The 22,904-nt window shown below is 41.9% G+C and overlaps 2 protein-coding genes across 5 annotated transcripts in view; both read left to right on the forward strand.

The window, feature by feature from the left end:
* The window catches only part of LOC111970142 (disco-interacting protein 2 homolog B-A), a 78,793-nt gene extending 59,002 nt beyond the window's left edge, over positions 1 to 19,791 (forward strand). Inside the window, 16 exon segments of the mRNA XM_070445630.1 lie at positions 1,535 to 1,670; positions 1,830 to 1,942; positions 3,472 to 3,552; positions 3,680 to 3,803; positions 3,938 to 4,059; positions 4,230 to 4,341; positions 7,131 to 7,240; positions 7,569 to 7,699; positions 7,785 to 7,953; positions 8,040 to 8,210; positions 8,675 to 8,736; positions 8,856 to 8,913; positions 9,019 to 9,093; positions 9,281 to 9,455; positions 14,682 to 14,805; positions 14,977 to 19,791. Coding sequence (XP_070301731.1) covers positions 1,535 to 1,670; positions 1,830 to 1,942; positions 3,472 to 3,552; positions 3,680 to 3,803; positions 3,938 to 4,059; positions 4,230 to 4,341; positions 7,131 to 7,240; positions 7,569 to 7,699; positions 7,785 to 7,953; positions 8,040 to 8,210; positions 8,675 to 8,736; positions 8,856 to 8,913; positions 9,019 to 9,093; positions 9,281 to 9,455; positions 14,682 to 14,805; positions 14,977 to 15,229 — 2,016 coding nt within the window. The 3' untranslated portion in view covers positions 15,230 to 19,791.
* A 2,422-nt stretch (positions 19,792 to 22,213) lies between these two features.
* The window catches only part of LOC111970144 (cyclic AMP-dependent transcription factor ATF-1-like), a 35,093-nt gene continuing 34,402 nt past the window's right edge, over positions 22,214 to 22,904 (forward strand). Inside the window, exon 1 of one of the 4 annotated variants that reach the window (XM_023996679.2) lies at positions 22,214 to 22,365. The gene's annotated coding sequence lies outside the window, so the exon portion shown is untranslated. The remainder of the gene's footprint in view (positions 22,366 to 22,904) is intronic. The other 3 variants (XM_023996678.2, XM_023996681.2, XM_023996680.2) reach the window with 3 other exon arrangements.

Genomic DNA, 22,904 nt, shown 5'->3' on the forward strand with positions numbered 1-22,904 from the left:
CTCCCCTTTGTACATGAAAACAGTGGTGTTTGTTTTGGAATGTACCAGAAAAAGGTGTTTGTAGAGCTGTTAGCTACCTGCAGTACTGCTGCTCATCCACTGGAAGCTGTCCTCCTCACCTCAGGCCATCTGGCCTCTGCTCTGCCACAATAACTATCCTCTCATCATAGAACACCGTCACAGAGAACACCCCAATCCTGACACACCACAAGCGGATTGAATGTCTACTCTGCAATGATCCATAGTCACACACTCACACATATAGTTGAAGTCGGAAGTTTACATACACTTAGGTTGGAGTCATTAAAACTCGTTTTTCAACCACTCCACACATTTCTTGTTAACAAACTATAGTTTTGGCAAATCGGTTTAGGAAATTCTACTTGTGTGCATGACACAAGTAATTTTTCCAACAATTGTTTACAGACAGATTATTTCACTTATAATTTCACTGTATCACAATTCCAGTGGTCAAATGTTTACACACTAAGTTGACTGTGCCTTTAAACAGCTTGGAAAAATTCCAGAAAATGATGTCATGGCTTTAGAAGCTTCTGATAGGCTAATTGACATAATTTGAGTCAATTGGAGTGTACCTGGGATGTATTTCAAGGCCTACCTTCAAACTCAAAGTGCCTCTTTGCTTGACATCATGGGAAAATCTAAAGAAATCAGCCAAGACCTCAGAAAAAAACATTGTAGACCTCCACAAGTCTGGTTCCTCATTGGGAGCAATTTTCCAAACGCCTGAAGGTACCACGTTCATCTGTAACAACAATAGTATGCAAATATAAACACCATGGGGACCATGCAGCCGTCATACCGCTTAGGACGGAGACGTGTTCTGTCTCCTAGAGATGAAGTACTTTTGGTGAGAAAAGGTACAAATTATCCCCAGAACAACAGAAGGAAGCTTGTGAAGATGCTGGAGAAAAAACAGTAAAAAAGTATCTATATCCACAGTAAAACAAGTCCTATACGACATAACCTGAAAGGCAGCTCAGCAAGGAAGAAGTCACTGCTCCAAAACCGACATAAGAAAAGCACAGATACGGTTTGCAACTGCAAATGGGGAAAAGATCATCAGTTTTTGAGAGAAATGTCACGTTAGTCTGATGAAAAAACCAAAAAAAAAAAAAAAAATAAAACCGTTTTTTTGGGGCTTTGGGGGCCTTATTTAAAATGGGGGAAAAACCCCCATCGTTTATTGTCTGGAGAAAAAGGTGGACGCTTGCAAGCCCGAAGAACCACCATCTCAACCGTGAAAGGACGGGGGTGGCAGTATCACGTTTGTGGGGGTGCTTTGTGCAGGAGAGACTTGGGTGCACTTCAACCAAAATAGATGGCATTATGAGTTAAGAAAATCATGTGGATATATTGAAGCAACATTAAAGACATACCAGTTTCAGGAAGTTAAAGCTTCGTCGCAAATGGTTTTCCAAAATGGACAATGATCCAAGCATACTTCCAAAGTTGTGGCAAAATGGCTTAAGGGACCAACAAAGTCAAGGTATTGGAGTGGCCATCACCAAAGCCCTGGACCTCAATCCTATAGAAATTTGTGGCAGAAACTGAAAAAATCCTGGACGGCAACCTGCACCCCTGTAACATCCTCATGTGCCCCCATACCTGTGTCACCAACCTCCCCAAACCACGGCAGAAACAGCCAGGTACAATAGGCTCAGTTCAGGGGATCATACAGCAAAACTTGGCAATTGATTTGGCTTACAGTTACCATGTCTTTTGAGCTAGGGACTGTTTATCTGATTGTAAATATGCATCTTTCTCTCTCTCACATATTCTCTCTCTCTCTCTCTCTTTCTCTTTAGTGGGTGTGGGTCCAGCCTCCATCATGGTGGGGAATCTGGTAGCAGGGAAGAGGATAGCCCAGGCAGCAGGCAGGGATCTGGGAATGATCGAGGACCAGGACCTGGTCAGGAAGGTAGGACCACCTCAGGACCTCTCTCATCACACCAGTTAGAAAGGACCCACATGCACGCTGGCCCATAGCAGGGTAGGGACGATAGCGGTAGCTGGCACTAATAACCTGGTGGTAGCCAACACTACTAACAATGGCATGCCGACTCACGGTCAGTATGCTGTTGGGCTGCCAGCGGCATAATACTACCATATTGGTTGCCAACAGCGGTCCAATATGGGCTTGCCTGCAGTGGCGTGCGGCCTCTTTGCCACCAGTGGTCCAATAAGTGTTTACTAGCTATTTAGTTGGACAGGACAAGATAGCTGGTAAACCATGTGGGCAACATGATGCATTCTCTCCTCTGTCCTAATGCACCCATCTCTCTGGATCTATATAGCTCCGTATGTGGCCTACTATCATGGTAAGAGCTACTGCCCCCTCTAACTCTGTAACACCCTGGTCCTACCTTTGCTTCTGTCTGCAATGTGCTGTACAGTGAAGCTCCAAATGTGAATGGAGCCATTCTTCAGTTGCATACACAGATCTTTCTATGGATGCAAGTTCTGGCAAGATGTGAGCTCTTGCATGGTGTCAGAAGTAATGCTCGGAATCTGCATGTGCCAATGTATTACGCAGTTTTCTGTTATTTTTCTGGATCACAGCACAGTTATGGTGACAGTCTGTCGGCGTACCTCTTAATGCAACCTGATGCCCCATGCCTTCCATTGCCCTCCATCACCTCTGAATGTTCAAAATAGTACACACACTCATATATAAAAATAAAATGTATATATGAGTGCATTCTAAGAAATAAAAGTGACATTTGACAATAAGTTGAATAACTGAATTCCCACCAAACTCCTTGAACTAAAATGTTTATGTGCTATAATTTAGTCTATCTGATGTATTTAAAACATTTTTAAAAAGTGGAATATCTTTATCCATTGTCCAACTGTTGCATTTATTATTTAAAAAAAAATGTGATGACCGTTGCTACACACACACACAGGCCTTGCTGATCTGCAGAGTTGTGTGGACTCAGAGGAAGTCCCTGGCAAGCCATCTTCCAGACATTCACATCTCCTCTTTATGTGCTTTGCTTTCTCTCCCCAATGGATCTCTCCCCATCATTGCTGTTAGCTACAACTGAAATCAGTTCATTATTTTAAGAAGTAGATTGGCTAATGCTGCATGTTCTAAATTGTCCATTTGCTTGTTGATTTGCCAATGGGAGTGACAGTTTCCTTCCTCCTGGTAGAAAAGCTGCTTACGGAGGACATTTTGGCTCCAGGGTTATTTACTGCAGAGTGACTGTATTGACCATCTTCATGACCTTCGACTTAACTTAAGAGAATGAACTTGAGGAAATTAAAGTTCTATCGAGTTCCTCCCATCAGCAAAATAAAACTCCTATTATATTTCTTTGTGGTTATTTTGGCATAACTTTATATCAATTTATTATAATTTTAAAAATCTTGTTGATATAAAATTGATATCCATATTGACATGATTGCTATGGAATGAACTTTGACCCTCTTTTCTCTCCTCAGCACCAGTTCCTATCCGAGGCTCTACAGTGGAGAGCACAGACTGATCCAGACCACTGTCTCTATGTGCTGCTCAATGCAAAGGTAGCACTCTCACACTTATAGACTCACTCTCACACATACAATAAACAGAACCCCCCCATATACAGTTGGGCCCAGTTGTAAATAAACCCCTTGCCCCTACCCTCTCTCTCTAACTCCTGTGCTTCAGGGGCTAGTTGTATCCACAGCAACGTGTGTGCAGCTGCACAAGCGGGCGGAGAAGATTGCAGCGGCTCTCACAGAGAAAGGCAGCGTCAACACCGGGAACAACGTGGTGCTGCTCTACCCTCCTGGTGGGTCCTTCCGTCTGTCCGTCCACCTGTCTCTGTTTGTCCATCTGTCATACTGGCACTGATACTGGCATAGTCATACCCATTCAGGATGACTTACAGTTATAGTCACTCTCTCGTTCTGTCTCTCACTCTAGGTATTGATCTGATAGCCTCTTTCTATGGCTGCCTCTATGCTGGCTATGTTCCTGTCACTGTCAGACCTCCTCACCCACAGAACCTGGCAGCCACACTGCCCACTGTCCGCATGATCATCGACGTAAGTGTGTATGTGTGCTATCTTTTGATCACCTGAGTGTATGAGGTTGGGTGCTATTTTATGAGCATGGTGTTTGGGTGTCATTATTTTGGTCTTCCTAAGGTAGGAAGTTGGAACCATATTTTTCTACTAACTAACATGTTGTTTGTGGTGCCTCTGTCTGTCCCCAGGTCAGTAAAGCTGCCTGTATCCTCACCACTCAGAACCTCATGAGGATCCTGCGCTCCAAAGAGGCTGCTGCCACTGTGAACATTAAAACATGGCCGACAATCATAGACACAGGTACTATAGAACAGGGGTTTAAAAAAAATGTGTCGCAGATATAGCAAATTCATCAGGGGCACCCTCATCAGAACACAACTCGAATGAGATAAAAATAGCATACAAGGAGTTTTACTATGACTTCAGCAGTGCATGGCCAGACAAACAATTCTCAGGCCCTGGGAAGGAACATTTTAAAGGGCAGCCTATTGACATCAGAGAATTTTTGCAGTTTTCAAGCTACTTTCCTGCAATTCTACACATTTTGTCATGGGGCACAGAGATTTTTTGTTGTTGCTGCTTTAAAGAGTAACTTTCATGGCAAAAACTTTTTTTTTTTAAGTTATCAGATGTTTTAGGCTTAGTTATAGTGAAACATGTCAAGTCCTCATTTTGACAGTTCGTAACAAAAGTTATATATTTTGGTCTTTTAGTAGTAAATCTAGCTCTTTTTGTCCCTAGCGATTCAACTCTACCATTGAAATGGTGATGTAGAGGCACCTTGAGAAGGTGCCTCTACGTCATCAAGGGAGGCGTTCAGTATGAAAGACACTCCCTTCTCGATAAGCTGGTTAGTACCACCTCAAGGCTAACTGTAAAAGCAGGTGACAGCGTAACTTATTTGGCAATGGTCTTGATAAGTGGAGTGTGACAATCTATTTAGCATGATGCTTCCTTAACTCGACTACTGACATTACACAAAATTCTAAAGGCAGTAAGGCACATTTCAGCATATGACCAAATTCAATGTTTTTGCTTATCATTTCATACACATCTATGTGCTTTTACGAAGAAAAAAAAATACATGTAGGCTATGAGGTTCATACGTTTAGATTCGTAGCTACCTCTATCATAACAAGAAATAGATGACAGTGGTAGTCATGTCAGTTGGTTGTAGTTTCTCCCAACTACTCTGACTGGTGGCACATTCTGCTAAGACAGTTGGTTGGCTCATAGTTCAATGGTTGTGAGTTCTAATCCCGCATGGGGCAGATGTCTTTTTCTATTTTTTTTATCCTTAATTTACAATGTTCATCCTGTGCCCACACACGTCTAATTCTGAAAAGTGAAAGCATACCTGTGAGTGGGGTCCCCCTGGTAGTAGTTGTAGGTTTTTATACAGTACCCAAAACCAATCTGAGTTCATTTGCAATAGATGTCAGGAACTCCGCGCCTTACCGCTGTGAGCTAACTGTCCAGAGTTGTATTTGCTCGCGATGCATACAGTTTTATCAGAGCGTGCCAGTGGACTTTTAGTAAGAAAGTGTTGGGATCAGGTACAACTATGTTTACCCACCTCCAAAATTAATATTTATGAGCAATATCCCAACCCACTGATTTTAATTAATCTTTTTTATTTGAAGGGGTTGGGCAAAGGATGAATTTGGGGTTGAGAGATACCTTGAAAGCTAATATCCTGCAATTCCACACATTTTGCTATGAGGCTAAGTGAACTTTGCTTAGATAACAGTGCATTTGTTTTTTAAAAATCTATCATTTTGGGTATTACAATAAGTATTGAGTTAAATAAGTTGAGAAAAATATAGAATTGGAATGCTGTGGATGCCAATATCCCTGTGAGCCTCCTATGCCCATGTTGCCCAGGGTTAAAAACATAAATTGTAGATAAATAATATCACATTGTATTACACCCTCTAAACTTATTCCATGGATCCCTTTTCCAACATTTGTTTAATCTGTTGTTGCTAGTAATATTCCTTTTTATTTATTTTTGTTTAAAAAAATATATACAGTGCAGAAGACCCCTTCCCTTTTTCCAAATGTTGCTATGTTTACAGCCTTATTCTAAAATTGATTACATGAATTTGTTTCCTCATCAATCTACACACAATACCCCATAATGACAAAAGTATTACAAGTACAAGTACACAAGTATTCAGACCCTTTGCTATGAGACTCGAAATTGAGCTCAGGTCCATCCTGTTTCCATTGATCATCCTTGAGATGTTTGTACAACTTGATTGGAGTACACCTGTGGTAAATTCAATTGATTGGACATGATTTGGAAAGGCACACACCTGTCCTAAGGTCCCACAGTCTTCCTACAGCTGGCCGCCCAGCCAAACTGAGCAATCGGGTGAGAAGGGCCTTCGTCAGGGAGGTGACCAAGAACCCGATGGTTGTTCTGACAGAGCTCCACAGTTCCTCCACAGGACAACCATCTCTGTAGCCCTCCACCAATCAGGCATTCATGGTAGAGTGACCAGACAGAAGCCACTCCTCAGTGACAGGCACATGAGTGGCGCAGCGGTCTAAGGCACTGCATCTCAGTGCTAGAGGCGTCACTACAGACCCTGTTTAGATTCCAGGCTGTATCACAACTGGGCGTGATTGGGAGTCTCATAAGGTGGCGCACAATTGGCCCAGTGTTGTTAGGGTTTGGCCAGGGTAGGCTGTCATTGTAAATAAGAATTTGTTCTTAACTGACTTGCCTAGTTAAGCTGTCATCAAAGCAAAGGGTGGCAACTTATATTTTTATTTGTTTAACACTTTTTTGGTTACTACATGATTCCAAATGTGTTATTTCATAGTTTTGTTGTATTCACTATTATTCTACAATGTAGAAAATAGTAAAAATACAGCAATAACCTTGACACAGTAGGTGTGTCCAAACTTTTGGCTGGTACTATATATATTTATTTATTTTGAGATCTGGCTGCGGACCCCCTGCAGTACCGCCGCACCCCACTTCGAGAACCCCCGCCATGGGTCTTACATACAGTACATACCTGACCATAGAATCTAAGCCAGAGAAACTCAACCTTGTTGTGCATGTTCCCTTCTTCCAGATGACCTCCCTCGCCGTAGACCTCCAATGATCTATAAGCCCCCCACGGCAGAGATGATCGCCTATCTGGACTTCAGTGTGTCCACCACGGGCATGCTCACCGGGGTCAAGGTAAGGTCACCCACAGGAGGCTACGGATTGGTCTCAATACTCTAAAACAGCCCCAGATAGTTTGCAAACTTGGTGACCCATGAGCGGCCTGCCATTGGCAAAGTCAGTAGCCAACAGCTAATTTTGCTCCTCTGATTTACAGTGGGCCAATGGCGGTAGCCATAACCATGACTTTACCAGTTGATTCTGCTTCTCTTATTGGTTGTTTCTTTGTGATGTGTGTGTGTGTGTGTGTGTGTGTGTGTGTGTGTGTGTGTGTGTGTGTGTGTGTGTGTGTGTGTGTGTGTGTGTGTGTGTGATTGGTTGGTTGTGTGCTTCTGTCCATCAGATCTCCCATGCGGCAGTCAGTGCTCTGTGTCGCTCCATCAAGCTGCAGTGTGAACTCTACTCCTCACGCCAAATAGCCATCTGCCTAGACCCTTACTGTGGCCTGGGCTTTGTACTGTGGTGCCTCGCAAGGTCACACGCACACACACAGGGTATCTTTATCTCTCTCACTTACACACATTCCGAACACACACCTTCTCTTGTTTCCTGTGTGTAGTGTGTACTCAGGGCACCAGTCCATCCTAATCCCTCCTCTGGAGTTGGAGAGCTGTCTGCCCCTGTGGCTGAGCACCCTGAGCCAGTACCGCATCAGAGACACCTTCTGCTCCTACTCTGTCATGGAGCTCTGCACCAAGGGGATAGGCACGCAGACAGAGATACTCAAAGTGAGTATAATACACACACATGCTCTCACACACACACACACACACATGTACACGCTAACTCACCGTCTCCCTCTTTTTCCCTCCAGGCGCGGGGGCTGAACCTGTCATGTGTGAGGAGCTGTGTGGTGATAGCAGAGGAGCGTCCTCGTCTGGCCCTCACCATGTCCTTCTCCAAGTTGTTTAAAGACCTGGGCCTCTCACCCCGCGCTGTCAGCACAGCCTTCGGATCCAGGGTCAACCTTGCCATTTGCATGCAGGTACTCAACCAGTTAGAACCGTTACTCCACCAGCTAGAACAAGTTCTGTGAGGAGGTACTAGGCAACAGGGAATTTCATTTTTTATTGAACCTTTATTTAACTACGAAAGTCAGGTAAGAACCAATTCTTATTTACAATGACGGCCTACAAGATGGAAGCATAACTAATTTGTTTGGAAATATACTTTTATTAATGGCTAAAGGAAAACAAATGTTTTGACGGCCATGGCCAATGTTCCTATGATTTGTGGTTGCATCAACCAACTCATGTTGGTTGATGCATTGACCAGTGTCACCCTGAACTGGAGGTTAGAGCCTTCTGTTTACTGTACATAACATACATGTAAATAGAGGCCTCTGAGGGTTGTCTGCCTTAGTCCAGGTGAGTTAGTACATCAGGACCTTCCTGTGTGTCTCATTAAGGACTGATCCAAGTTTTCAGTCAGGTTTTCGGTGTTTTTCAGGGCACCACTGGACCGGACCCCTCCACTGTGTATGTGGACATGAAGTCCCTCCGCCATGACAGGTGAGAACATGTAGACCCCTAGTGGTATGGTTTTATGTATGAGCAGCTTTGATGCCGAGGAAGACATTTTTTACAGTATTGAGTTCACCATCACAATATGCTTTCATTTTCTATCTCAGAGTGAGGCTGGTGGAGAGAGGAGCCCCTCAGAGTCTCCCTCTGATGGAGTCTGGCAAAGTAAGACTCCCCTGATGAATCCACACACATTAAATGCCGTTTGTGCTCAGATACAAGATGTGTTGTTGTGGGAGTTTGTTGTTCACCATGTATCACTCTCTTTAGATCTTACCAGGAGTCAGGGTGATCATCGTGAACCCAGAGACCAGGGGACCTCTAGGAGATTCCCATCTAGGAGAGGTGAGAGGAGATAGAACGCTAATATTAGAGTGAAAATGGCAACATGTGGGATAGAGAAAAGGATGGGAAATATGCAGGGTATAATTAGGAAAAACTCCTAGCCCTATCAATAACCAAGTTCTCCTCATACATAACTCTCCTATTCCATCCCTAATTCTACCTTGTCCCCTCCTCTGCTCTCTGTCAGATCTGGATCAACAGCCCTCACAGTGCCAGTGGCTACTATGCCATCTATGGAGAGGAGAGCCTGCAGGCCGACCACTTCAACACCAAGCTGAGCTTCGGAGATCCCACGACCCTGTGGGCCAGGACTGGCTACCTGGGCTTCGTCAAGAGGACTGAGCTACTGGATGCCGCTGGGGGTCAGTGGCTGGGCCTGGTCAGGGCTATGTAGGCTAACGCTAATGGCTAACATGAAAAGGATGGCTATGGATGCTATTGTTCTTATTTAGTGTTTTTTTTTTTTACAGTTTTTTTTTTTTTTTGCAATACTAAAAACACACACATACAAACGCCAGCATACAAACACACAAAACATCACCCTGCCCAGTCCCACCTGCCCAGTCCCACCTGCTCAGACCCACCTCCCCAGACCCACCTGCCCAGACCCACCTGCCCAGACCCACCTGCTCACACCCCCATCCATCTCCAGCGCACGCATCACTCTCTGCTACATGGCCTCAAGTGGCACCATTTTTATTTCTCTTCATCGCCCACACACTTTTAACATTTAGATAATAAAGCGTTTGCCCTTTCCATTGTGTTAACGATGGAGGATTGGTTGATTTTCCAGTTTTAAAGTATATGTTTTTCAAGTTGATTGACGAGAAAAGTATCGTCCAACCCATCAGGTATCTCACTGCACCCTCATAAGCCATGTCTTATAAATATACAGACAGACGGATTAAAAGTAAATGTACATTGTAATACTTTTGGACTTAATAGCATTCCCAGAAGGCATGGATTATTGAGTCATTGTTAGTTTTACACTTCAAATCACATTTTATTTGTCACATTTTATTTGTCACATGCGCCGAATACAACAGGTAGACCTTACAGTCAAATGCTTACTTTTTAAGCCCTTAACCAACAATTAGGTTAAAAAAAWTTTTTTTAAACACATTACATAAAAAACAGGACATCATATAAACATCCCTACACCACCACATATCCACAACACAAAATGTTCAATACCACCATACAAAAATATCATAATGCTTGCGTATGCATGTGTCTGTACCTTTTGTGTGTGTCTCTTCACAGTCCCCACTGTTCCATAAGGTGTATTTTTAAATCTGATTCTACTGCTTGCATCAGTTACTTGATGTGGAATAGAGTTCCATATAGTAATGGCTCTATGTGGTACTGTGTGCCTCCTATAGTCTGTTCTGGACTTGAGGACTGGGGAAGAGACCTCTGGTGGCATGTCTTGTGGGGTATGCATGAGTGTCCGAGCTGTGTGCTAGTATTTTAAACAGACAGCTAGGTACATTCAGCTTCTCAACACCTCTTACAAAAACAAAAAACACTTTGAGCCATGAGAGATTGACATACATGCCATTAATGTTAGCTCTCCGTGTACTTTTAAGAGCCAGCCGTGCTGCCCTGTTCTGAGCCAACTACAATTTTCCCAAGTCCCTCTTTGTGGCACCTGACCACACTACTGAACAGTAGTCTAGGTGTGACAAAACTAGGGCCTGTAGGACCTGCCTTGTTGATAGTGTTGTTAAGAATGCAGAGTAGCGCTTTATTATGTACAGACTTCTCCCCATCTTAGCTACTGTTGTATCAATATGTTTTGACCATGACAGTTTACAATCCTTGGTAACTCCAAGCAGTTTAGTCAACTCAACTTGATCAATTTCCACATATTTCATTATGAGACGTAGTTGAGGTTTAGGGTTTAGTGAATAATTTGTCCCAAATAAACTTTTCAGCAAACTTAACATGTGTAAATAAGTGTATGAACATAACAAGATTCAACAACTGAGACATAACTGAACAAGTTCCACAGACATGTGACTAACAGAAATTGAATGTGTCCCTAAAGAAAGGGGGGGGGGGGTCAAAATCAAAAGTAATAGTCAGTATCTGGTGTGCCACCAGCTGCATTAAGTACTGCAGTGCATCTCCTCCTCATGGACTGCACCAGATTTGCCAGTTCTTGCTGTGAGATGTTACCCCACTCTTCCACCAAGGCACCTGCAAGTTCCCGGACATTTCTGGGGGGAATGGCCCTAGCCCTCACCCTCCGATCCAACAGGTCCCAGACGTGCTCAATAGGATTGAGATCTGGGCTCTTCGCTGGCCATGGCAGAACACTGACATTCCTGTCTTGTAGGAAATCACGCACAGAACGAGCAGTATGGCTGGTGGCATTGTCATGCTGGAGGGTCATGTCAGGATGAGCCTGCAGGAAGGTACCACATGAGGGAGGAGGATGTCTTCACTGTAACACACAGCGTTGAGATTGCCTGCAATGACAACAAGCTCAGTCCGATGATGCTGTGACACACCGCCCAGACCATGACGGAACCTCCACCTTCAAATCGATCTCCGCTCCAGAGTACAGGCCTCGGTGTAACGCTCATTCCTTCGACAATAAACGCGAATCTGACCATCACCCCTGGTGAAACACATCCGCGACTCATCAGTGAAAAGCACTTTTTGCCAGTCCTGTCTGGTCCAGCGACGGTGGGTTTGTGCCCATAGGCGACATTGTTGCCGGTGATGTCTGGTGAGGACCTGCCTTACAACAGGCCTACAAGCACTCAGTTCCAGCCTCTCTCAGCCTATTGCGGACAGTCTGAGCACTGATGGAGGGATTGTGCGTTCCTGGTGTAACTCGGACAGTTGTTGTTGCCATCCTGTACCTATCCCGCAGGTGTGCTGTTCGAATATACCGATCCTGTGCAGATGTTGTTACACGTGGCCTGCCACTGCGAGGACGATCAGCTGTCCATCCTGTCTCCCTGTAGCGTTGTCTTAGGCGTCACACAGTACGGACATTGCAATTAATTTCCCTGGCCACATCTGCAGTCGTCATGCCTCCTTGCAGCAGGCACGTTCACGCAGATGAGCAGGGACCCTGGGCATCTTTCTTTTGGTGTTTTTCAGAGTCAGTAGAAAGGCCTCTTTAGAGTCCTAAGTTTTCATAACTGTGACCTTAATTGCCTACCGTCTGTTAGCTGTTAGTGTCTTAACGACCGTTCCACAGGTGCATGTTCATTAATTGTTTATGGTTCATTGAACAAGCATGGGAAACAGTGTTTAATCTCTTTACAATGAAGATCTGAAGTTATTTGGATTTTTACGAATTATCTTTGAAAGACAGGGTCCTGAAAAAGGGATGTTTCTTTTTTTGCTGAGTTTGTGTTGCCACCCTAGGGTCACGCACTACTCCTAAAGCAAATTTAGACACTAACAGCTTACAGACGGTAGGCAATTAAGGTCACAGTTATGAAAACTTAGGACACTAAAGAGGCCTTTCTGTGTAACTTGTTCAGTTTATGTCTCAGTTGTTGAATCTTATGTTCATACAAATATTTACACGTTAAGTTTGCTGAAAATAAACGCAGTTGACAGTGAGAGGACGTCTCTTTTTTTGCTGAGTTTATGAATATCCTTTTCTGACTCAAATAGGATTCCCTCAAGATTGCTCTGATTTTCAAAAGATTTCAAATAGAAATTTTGTGATACGAAGCTTTTAAGTTGCATGTATTTAAAAATATCTACATTGGTTAGTCCAAAATTGCTTTTTAATTCTGTCGTGGAAATAAATGTATTTCCTATTACCAAGTTTTCCATGGGGACCAAGTTATCGGTGAATTCTGAAACACTATCCAAGGATTGTTCCATAGGGTTGTGTTTTTACAGAGTGATATTGGTTCTTGTAGAATCAGTTTCATTTTCTTTCATATTGTTGTTAATGTCCAAAGCTTTATCCTTTGAAAATAGACACGTGAAAAGATTCTGGGGATGAGCATGTGCATCTTCATTATGTACCCATTGTTCCTCCTTTGTGCATTTAACTATATGTCACAAGTAAATGCCTTGGGTAGCGAGATGATACAATTCCAAGTCTGGAAGGTTAAAACTACTGTCAGACTTAGAGAATGAAAAGGAAAGTTTTACATCTTCAAGTTTTATTTGCCAATATGAAGTCTGTTATGACCGAGTATACTTTTTAAAGAATGTCTTTGGTGGGGTAATTGGTATTACTGAGAATAAATATAAAAACTTTAGGAGCCATGCCTGTCAAGACTCAGGAGAAGATCCAGATGCAGACAGTTTTAAAGTAACAAAAGTTTGTTACAAAAACAGGGGGGCAGGCAAACTACAGGTCAAGGGCCGGCAGAGGTCAGTAATCCAGGGTGGTGTGACAAGGTACAGAACGGCAGGCAGGCTCAGGGTCAGGGCAGGCAGAATGGTCAAAACGGGGAAAACTAGAGAAAGACAGGAGCACGGGGAAAACGCTGTTAGGCTTGACAAAACAAAATGAACTGGCAACAGACAGAGAACACGGGTATAAATACACTGGGGATAATGAGGAAGATGGGCGACACCTGGAGGGGGTGGAAACAAGCACAAAGACAGGTGAAACAGATCAGGGTGTGACACATGCAATTCTGAGGTTAATTCTACCTGTAAGAGTATTGGGAAGTTTGTTCCATTTAATAGATATGCTTTCAAATTGTTAAGTAATGGGATTAAGTTATATTTATATATTTGTTTTTTGTTGTCACTTAAGCATCCTACATGTTTATTTTTCATGGTCCACTTAAAGGATTGCTGTAGATAATGAGTATTCTTTTTATTTTTCCTATTGCCATTTATTTTTATTTTTTTTGGTCAGGAATATCAGGATATTTAAGTTTAGTTTATATTAATGTTTACCAATACTGATACCTGTTACGTTTGCGTCCTGTCTAATTCTTTCTGCAAGCGGTTCAATTGCCAGTGCAAACAGGTGGGAGAGAGGACATCCCTGTCTTGTGCCCATTTATAATGCAATTTCATCAGATAATGTATTATTTGTGAATATTTTGGTTTTGGAAATTTATATAATATTTTTATTACATTTATTATTTCAGCTGGAAAGTTTAAATCTTCCTACGTTTTTAATAGAAAAGGTCTTTCAAGACGGTAGAAAGCCTTTTCGGCATCAACAGACATTATTGATAAATCGGTATCTAGTTTTTTTGCGTATTGTATAAAACTGAAACATGTATTTGTAAGTGTCTTTTTAATTAACCTTTTTTGATATGTATCAAGTCTGGTAAGACTTTTGCCATTCTGTTGCTTATAAGCTTGGTTATTTTATTGTCACAATTTATTAAACTTATGGGTCTGTAATCAGCAGGGGTCTCTCCAGATTTTCCTGGTTTTAATATAACTGAAATAACTGTTTGAAACATGGAACTAGGAAGCACTGAATTGAGTAACATGTGTTGCTATGGATGCTAATGCTAATAGATAACATGAAAAGGGAGATATAGGGATCCGATGAGGTCTAAATGAGCTATTCCACCATTCCCAGTATTCAATATTGTTTGCCCCTCTTTGTCTGTCTCCCTATCTGTGGTCAGATCGTCATGACGCCCTGTTTGTGGTGGGTTCCCTGGATGAGACTCTGGAGCTGAGGGGGCTGCGCTACCACCCTATCGACATCGAGACATCTGTGTCCCGGGCTCACCGAAGCATTGCAGAGAGGTCAGAACACGGGGGGTCCCAGGATACCTTACTATTGTCCATTTGGTTTGTCTGTTTTCATAATTGTGGGTGTACGTGTACATGTACGTGTGCTTGTACGTGCGCATGTATCTTAGTCTGACATTTGATTATAACCCCTTTCTCTCCTCTCGCTCTGTGTCCCCAATGCAGTGCGGTATTCACATGGACCAACCTACTGGTGGTGGTGGCTGAACTGAGTGGCTCAGAGCAGGATGCCCTGGACCTGGTGCCCCTGGTCACCAATGTGGTGCTGGAGGAGCACCACCTCATCGTGGGCGTGGTGGTCATCGTGGACCCGGGGGTCATACCCATCAACTCCAGGGGGGAGAAACAGCGCATGCACCTCCGGGACTCCTTCCTGGCTGACCAACTGGACCCCATCTATGTGGCCTATAATATGTGAAGGGCCAGGGGGACGGGCTGGTTATTGTATGATGGAAGAGATTCCGGCTGGTGGAAGAAAGTGGTTTGGACCAACCTACTCCACAGACAGACAATGCATATTGTACCACAAGGTGCAGTAGGAGGTTGGCTGAACTTGACTGTACTGACCCTTGGGGAAACCACAGCTATTTTTGGGGTGCACAATGTTCAGATCTTAGGTCTTTTGCATTTCAGGTCTGTTGGATTTGAAGGGGGCACTCTGTTGTGTTTTGAGACGTACACTGTGTTAAAAAAAAAAAAAATGCCACCCGGACAGAGTGAGTGTGTCTACACCAAACACAGCTGTTCAACTGGAACTGGACGGGAAGATAACTCTCTAATCTCACCACACCCCCTACAACCCTCCTGCCAAATCAAACACCTCAACAGCCTGACTGGCCCTCTATTTGCACAGAGTGTCAAGGAGTATTAAGGTGCTGAAGTCAAACTTAACTCTCCCCACTCCTCCACAATCCAATCATCTGTGGGGTATTGTGAGGGGCCAAGGGATGAGGAGTTCCTGTCTCTGGTGACATAATTTTCTGTGGTTGAGTGATGTGTACAAATTGCATCCATTATAACTGTTTCTCCTCCCAAAGCTTTCCAGGTCTTATCCAGTCCTTGTTTTCTTTTTCTTATCTTTGACTTATTCTAAATTGCCATATTTGTACTGTATTCACCACACATTCACAGAAACTCACACCGGTGCTTGCTTCACCCTGTAGTGACCTCTTATCCGCGCACTTTGAGGCAGGGGGTTATGAAGGATGTGTGAAGGCATGTTAGAACACTAATGAACATATTAGCTAGATCAATCATCAGCTGTTGATTTAATTTATTCTGTCATCATGTACTGTACTTACATCACAGGTTTATTGCTTGAAGTTATACAAAGGCAAAATATGAAATGGAACACATTCTCACCTTTCTTGAATTAGGTTTACTTCCTGCCTTATAAAACTTTGCCCATACAAGTTTTGTTTTTCTCCATTGCTGTTCTTCCAGTTCATAACTGTTTGTGTTATTGGGGTGAGAATCCTGATTGATATCCAAAGGGATGTTTTGAGTAGAAGCTAGATGCCATTTACTGTACTGTACCCATCAAGTCCTCTGTAGTTTCGATATACTGTATAGATATTTTTTTTTTTAAATGTGTGCATAAATGTGAGAGAAAAAAACTAAACTCATCCCTCTCATGTGATGGTTGTCTGGAGAGCTAACATAGTTGTGAGCAGATGGTAGCGAAAGAATATTGTACATAAGAATTTAACACTAATCTTGCACTTTCTCCAAAAATGTTATATTTTTTCATGATCCAATTATGCATATTCCTCGTGTTCAAGGAGCATATTAATTGTGAGGAATACTTTTTGAGGAATCAGAGTTCACCAGGGATTAGCAGAAAGGAACTAGCTAATAAGGTCAGGAGTTTCCCCAGGTCAGGTCCCATCCGGCTCGAAGGACCATGAAAACAACACCACCATGAATAAGGTTGTCAGGGATTTGTACGGTCAGGGATAACTACTGCCCCCAACCAGAGATTGCTTTGATGTTATGAGCTTGGGGAGAATGATTAAACCAATATAAATTGCTGTTGTTTTGTGTAAAAATAAAATAAGCTCTAACTTTTTTTCTATGAACCACTGATAAATGGGATTAGATGCAGGGCACTTTTCAGTGACTGTCCTAGGCTGAGTGATTTAAGAATGTGAGCGAGAGAATATGGCAATGCAACATTTTGCATACGAAAATGTCGCCAATTAGCATAATAGGACTGTAATATTTAATGTAATCAAACATTGGCCACTGTCATAGTGGCCAGGTTTGAAAATGGAGTACTATTCAACTTTAAATCACTAGAACCTGTTTTTCCCCCTGTAAACTTAAATTGCTTTTGTAAACGTCAATATTTTATTAGCAAGTACAGATAGGCACAGTCCTGTGGATGAAATAGGAGGACAACAGCCACGAGTTTAGCTTTTGTTATGTTCTTCTCCTCCCCACACACAATTTGTAGCACTCTGGGAAAAGGTTTCTCATTTACTCTAATCTTTAGAAGTTTTCACATTTATTACTATATTTTATGCTCCTTTCCGTTATGTGCTCCTCAAAAAAAAGTGTTTTCTTCTTGCAGTGGTATAGGAGTCCATGGTGAACTATTAATTTTCATTGTCTAACATGTAAATAGTATTTTTTTTATATATATACACTACCGTTCAAACGTTTTTGGTCTCTTAGCAATGTCCTTGTTTTTGAAAGAAAAGAAAAAAAATTGTCCATTTAAAATAACATCAAATTGATCAGAAATACAGTGTAGACATTGTTAATGTTGTAAATGACTATTGTAGCTGGAAACGGCAGGTTTTTAATGGAATATCTACATAGGCGTACATAGGTCCATTATCAGCAACCATCACTTCTGTGTTCCAATGGCACGTTGTGTAGGCTAATCCAAGTTTTTCATTTTAAAAGGCTGATTGATCATCAGAAAACCCTTTTGCAATTATGTTAGCACAGCTGAAAACTGTTGTTCTGATTAAAGAACCAATAAAACTGTCCTTCTTTAGACTAGTTGAGTATCTGGAGCATCAGCATTTGTGGGTTCGATTACAGGCTCAAAATGGCCTGAATCTCGTCAGTCTATTCTTGTTCAGAGAAATTAAGGCTATTCCATGCGAGAAATTGCCAAGAAACTGAATATCTCGTACAATGCTGTGTACTACTCCCTTCACAGAACAGTGCAAACTAGCTCTAACCAGAATAGAAAGAGGAGTGGGAGGCCCTGGTGCACAACTGAGCAAGAGGACAAGTACATTAGAGTGTCTAGTCGTCAACTGGCAGCTTCATTAAATAGTACCCGCAAAACACCAGTCTCAACGTCAACAGTGAAGAGGCGACTCCGGGATGCTGGCCTTCTAGGCAGAGTTGCAAAGAAAAATACATATCTCAGACTGGCAAATAAAAATAGAAGATTAAGATGTGCAAAAGAACACAGACACTGGAAAGAGGAAGATTGGGGAAAAAGTGTTATGGACAGACTAATCTAAGTTTGAGGTGTTCGGATCACAAAGAAGAACATTTGTGAGAAGCATGGTGGAGACAATGTGATAGTCTGGGGGTGCTTTGGTGGTGGTAAAGTGGGAGATTTGTACAGGGTAAAAGGGATTTGTACAGTCACCGGATCTCAACCCTATTGAGTTGTTTTTCGAGCAGCTTGACCGTATGGTACGTAAAAAGTGCCCATCAAGCCAATCCAACTTGTGGGAGGTGCTTCAGGAAGCATGGAGTGAAATCTCTTCAGATTACCTAAAAAATATTGACAATTAGAATGCCAAAGGTCTGCTAGGCTGTAATTGCTGCAAATGGAGGATTCTTTGACGAAAGCAAAGTTTGAAGGACACAATTATTATTTAAATTAAAAATCAATATTTATCATCTTGACTATATTTCCTATTCATTTTGCAACTCATTTCATGTATGTTTTCAATGAAAACAAGGACATTTCTAAGTGACCCCAAACTTTTGAACGGTATTGTATATATCTTAAATATGTGAGAAGTGTGAATGGGGTTGGTCTATATTTAACATTCAGTCATGTTTAACAACACTGCTTAAAAGCTTGAAAAGAAGATGCATTTTATTTTGTCATAATGTATGAATAAGAACACTGTGAAGATTGAACTAATTGCAGTACTGCACTGTACCAGAGATGTGTGAGTTAAACAATTGTCCCCCTTGTGCTGTTCAATTACAATGTTTAGAGAGATGAGATGGTTGCCATATGATTTGAACCTATCCATGCAGAAAAACAAAAGCAGTGACAAGTTATAGTGCCATATCCTGCCTTTAAATGTACGTTAAAAGTTCACCATTGAATGTCTGCATGACTCAGAAACCAAGCAACGTTAGGCATCAGATTCAAGCAAAGTTAGGCATCAGATTTTTGGGAGACATTTCAAAGAACAATAGTTGGCTACTCTGACAACAGGGAAGGAAGGACTAGGTGGTCCCCTGGTGCAGTCTGTGAATAATACTCCCCATGTTTTGGATATTTGTCCCAGGACTTGCATGTCATTACTGCTAAGACTGCAAACATTAAGAAGAGTAAAAGGGGGGTTACTCAGTGCTGCAATCCATCTATGACAGGGAGGCCAATAAGGGCTTCCTCTTCTCTCTGCTCCTGCTCTCTCCAAAAGAGTTTTTAACACTATGCAATCAATGGCCGTGCAGTTTAACCTCAATTCTTACACAGGCTGGGGGAAATGTATTTTGTAATAAATATACAAAGAACGAGGTCTTAAGTTTGCCTAGTGGTATTGTACATATAGCACTGCACACATCTCTTTATCTGAGTTAAATCAATATTTTGTGTATGCACTCCTGGTATGCTGTGTATATACATTATTTGGTTAATAATAATAATAGAAAAAATGTCAATTAAAAACAGGTATGTGATGTGGATGATCCAATCATGATGTTGTTGTGGTCTGGGGTAATTTAGCTCATATGATATATTTTAGAAATAAAGACTTGCTGATATTGTATTGTATTACCCTTTCACCATTATTTTCACTCATTTAGATTTGGCAGCAAATAATGATTTCAAGTGAATGTTTGGTGCATTGTTCAAGGACATTACTCATGGTTATGGGTGGGTGACCAGATTTGTTAAAGGTTCTGTCTAACATTTTGTTGATCATTTCAACTATTGAAATAATATTATACCCATTGGTTTTTGAAGAATACAACTAAGAAATACCTCAAATAGCTTAGTACTACTCTTACCTTATCATAACCAGTGTTTGACTTTGACTGAAATAGGTGCCTGCACTCATTTTTGTAGTTGGGTGCTGGAACTACATTCTTTTTCAGCAAATTTTCTATTAGAAGTTCCGGAACTCAAGCAGTCAAAATGTAAGGTGCCAGTACTCAGTTCCTGTGAACTCTGGCCCAAGACAAGGACTGATCATAACCTAGAAAACACTATTTGCAGGTACACTATATATATATATACAGAAGTATGTGGACGCCCCTTCAAATTAATGGATTCGGCTATTTCAGCCACACTCGTTGCTGACAAATGTATAAAATTGAGCACAACGCCATGCAATCTCCATAGAAAAACATTGCCAGTAGAGTGGCCTTCACTGAAGAGCTCAGTGACTTTCAACATGGCACCGTCATAGGAATAGAAGGCCACCTTTCCAACAAGTCAGTTCATCAAATTCCTGCCCTTCTAGAACTGTAAGTGCTGTTATTGTAAAGTGGAAACGTCTAGGCGCAACAACGGCTCAGCTGCGAAATGGTAGGCCAAACAAGCTCACAGAACGGGACAGCCGAGTGTTGTAGTGTGTAAAAATGTTCTGTCCTCGGTTGCAACACTCACTACCGAGTTCCAAACTGCCTCTGGAAGCAATGTCAGCACTCCTAGAACTGTTCATCAGGAACTTCATGAAATGGGTTTCCATGGCCGAGCAGCCGCACACAAGCCTAAGATCACCATGCGTAATGCCAAGCGTCGGCTGGAGTGGTGTAAAGCTCACCGCCATTGGAGTCTGGAGCAGTGGAAACGCATTCTCTGGAGTGATGAATCACACTTCACCATCCGGCCGTCCTACTGACAAATCTGAGTTTGGCGGATGACAGGAGAACGCTACCTGCTACCATGTATAGTGCCAACTGTAAAGTTTGGTGGAGGAGGAATAATGATCTGGGGCTGTTTTTCATAGTTATTTTTGCCCATGCTGCAGATGGCTATATCAGTCCACTAATACAGGACTACTAAAGGCCCAGTGCCCCCAATTTTCTTTAAATATTTTTCAGGGTGTGCTGGAGCACCCCTACTTCCGTTTGGCTCCTAGAGTAAATGGTAAACTGTTTCTGTTGCAAAACGTTTTGCAACAGAATCCGACTAATGAATACACCCCTGGCTAGGTAGCCCTTGGGAGAATCTCAATTGCATACTCCTCGTGTCCTCTCTCCTCGCCTCCTCAAAATCCATTGGAGGAGAAAGCCAGAGGTCCCTCCCCTTTGACCTTCTCTTCCAATGGGTTTTGAGAATGAGGAGACGAGAGCGGACACGAGGAGTATGCAATTGAGATTCTCCCCTTGTTTCACTACACTTTAATCATTTTTAATTTTATACACAAAACACTAGTCATACAGGAGGAATACTAGTCTAGTCACTAGTCATACAGGAGGTATACAAACAAACAACATATGCTAGGGGGTACAAATAATTACAGGTTATGGAAAGGCCTTAAAAGACAGACCTATTGACTGTTTTTACAGCTTTCTTATTAAAAAAAATGTAGAATGATCTTAATTTACTGCTCAAACTCCTTATAGAAAACAAGTGTTTTTTTAGTAGTGAATTTACATTTATGAATATACAATTTTTCCATTAAAATAGTTTTTCGTTAACCTTATTATAGTTAAGGACACCGAGCAGCACATTCTCCCATAATAAACAAGTCATCAAAAATATTATCAATTTTAAATCTACAAATATCTTGCTATCATTTCTTCACATGTAGACAATGCCAAAAATAAATGCAAAACTGTTTCTGGACACTCATCACAAAAAGTACAGTTAGTGTTAATGTCTTTTTTGAGTTTCTTCAGGTAATGATTCGTAGGGTAATATTTATGGATTTGACCTTTCACTACACTTTTTAAAAATACATTTTTTAACAAGATCAGCTTTAAAACCATAGCTTTCTGATTAATTTATCTCATGAGATACAGTTGTTTGCATCATCTCGTATTGCTTTGTTTCTTTTAGTTTTTTTGCGTTAAAATAATCTTTATTTCCTATTCAATGGGCTATATTTTAAACAGAGGATTAACGTCAATACATTAAGTTTATATTTTACACTTTTCATGCTCTGGCACTACTGTTTCCACCAATCACAGCCCTCAAAGGAAACAATAACGTCATATGTGCTTTCTGGAACCTCCTTCCTTTCAAAAAAATAAAACAATTACAAAAAATAATGGTGTCGCACCGCCCTTTTATTTAGCAATTAGCCAGCAACTACCCCCCCCCCCCCGGTTATTTATACTAGCTTTTGAGATAATCAACGCCATTGCTGAGGCCCACGAAGGATTTGAAAGGTAATGCAGCTTCTCAATGACTTGACCGCCTGCATATATATTAGCTATGTACTCAGCTTTAAATTGAGCAATGGTTTGCTTTGTTGCTATTAAGTTAATGGCGGCTCCCTTTCCGTCTCCTCGTCGTTGTCGAAGGGGAAGGTGGCGGTATTGCTGACGTCTGTTGACGCGGGTACTTGCGTGCCAGTGACTCGGTATTACACAAATTCGCTCATTGTCCAAAAGCACATACAGTGCGAGTTACCTAGCTACAAGGCATATGAGACCTGGATAAATTAAGAATATAATCTGGTTTATTCACCAACGGCAATGTTTAGCAAGCCAACTAACGTTACGTAGTTTGCTGACTGACACGTTACCCGGCCTAAATTGACAAATTGGCTAACTAGCAATCGTTAATGTTTGCTAGCGAACGTATTCAAATTAGAGTATACTGTCTAATTTGTCTTTAGCCAACGCTGCAGTTAAGCAGCTAGCTAGCTCCGGTAACGTTACCTAATTAGCGATGTTTAGCTACTTAGCTAACATTGCCACAGTTA

This window comes from Salvelinus sp. IW2-2015, linkage group LG11 (assembly GCF_002910315.2).
Source record: "Salvelinus sp. IW2-2015 linkage group LG11, ASM291031v2, whole genome shotgun sequence".
In the NCBI taxonomy this organism is placed as follows: Eukaryota; Metazoa; Chordata; class Actinopteri; order Salmoniformes; family Salmonidae; genus Salvelinus; species Salvelinus sp. IW2-2015.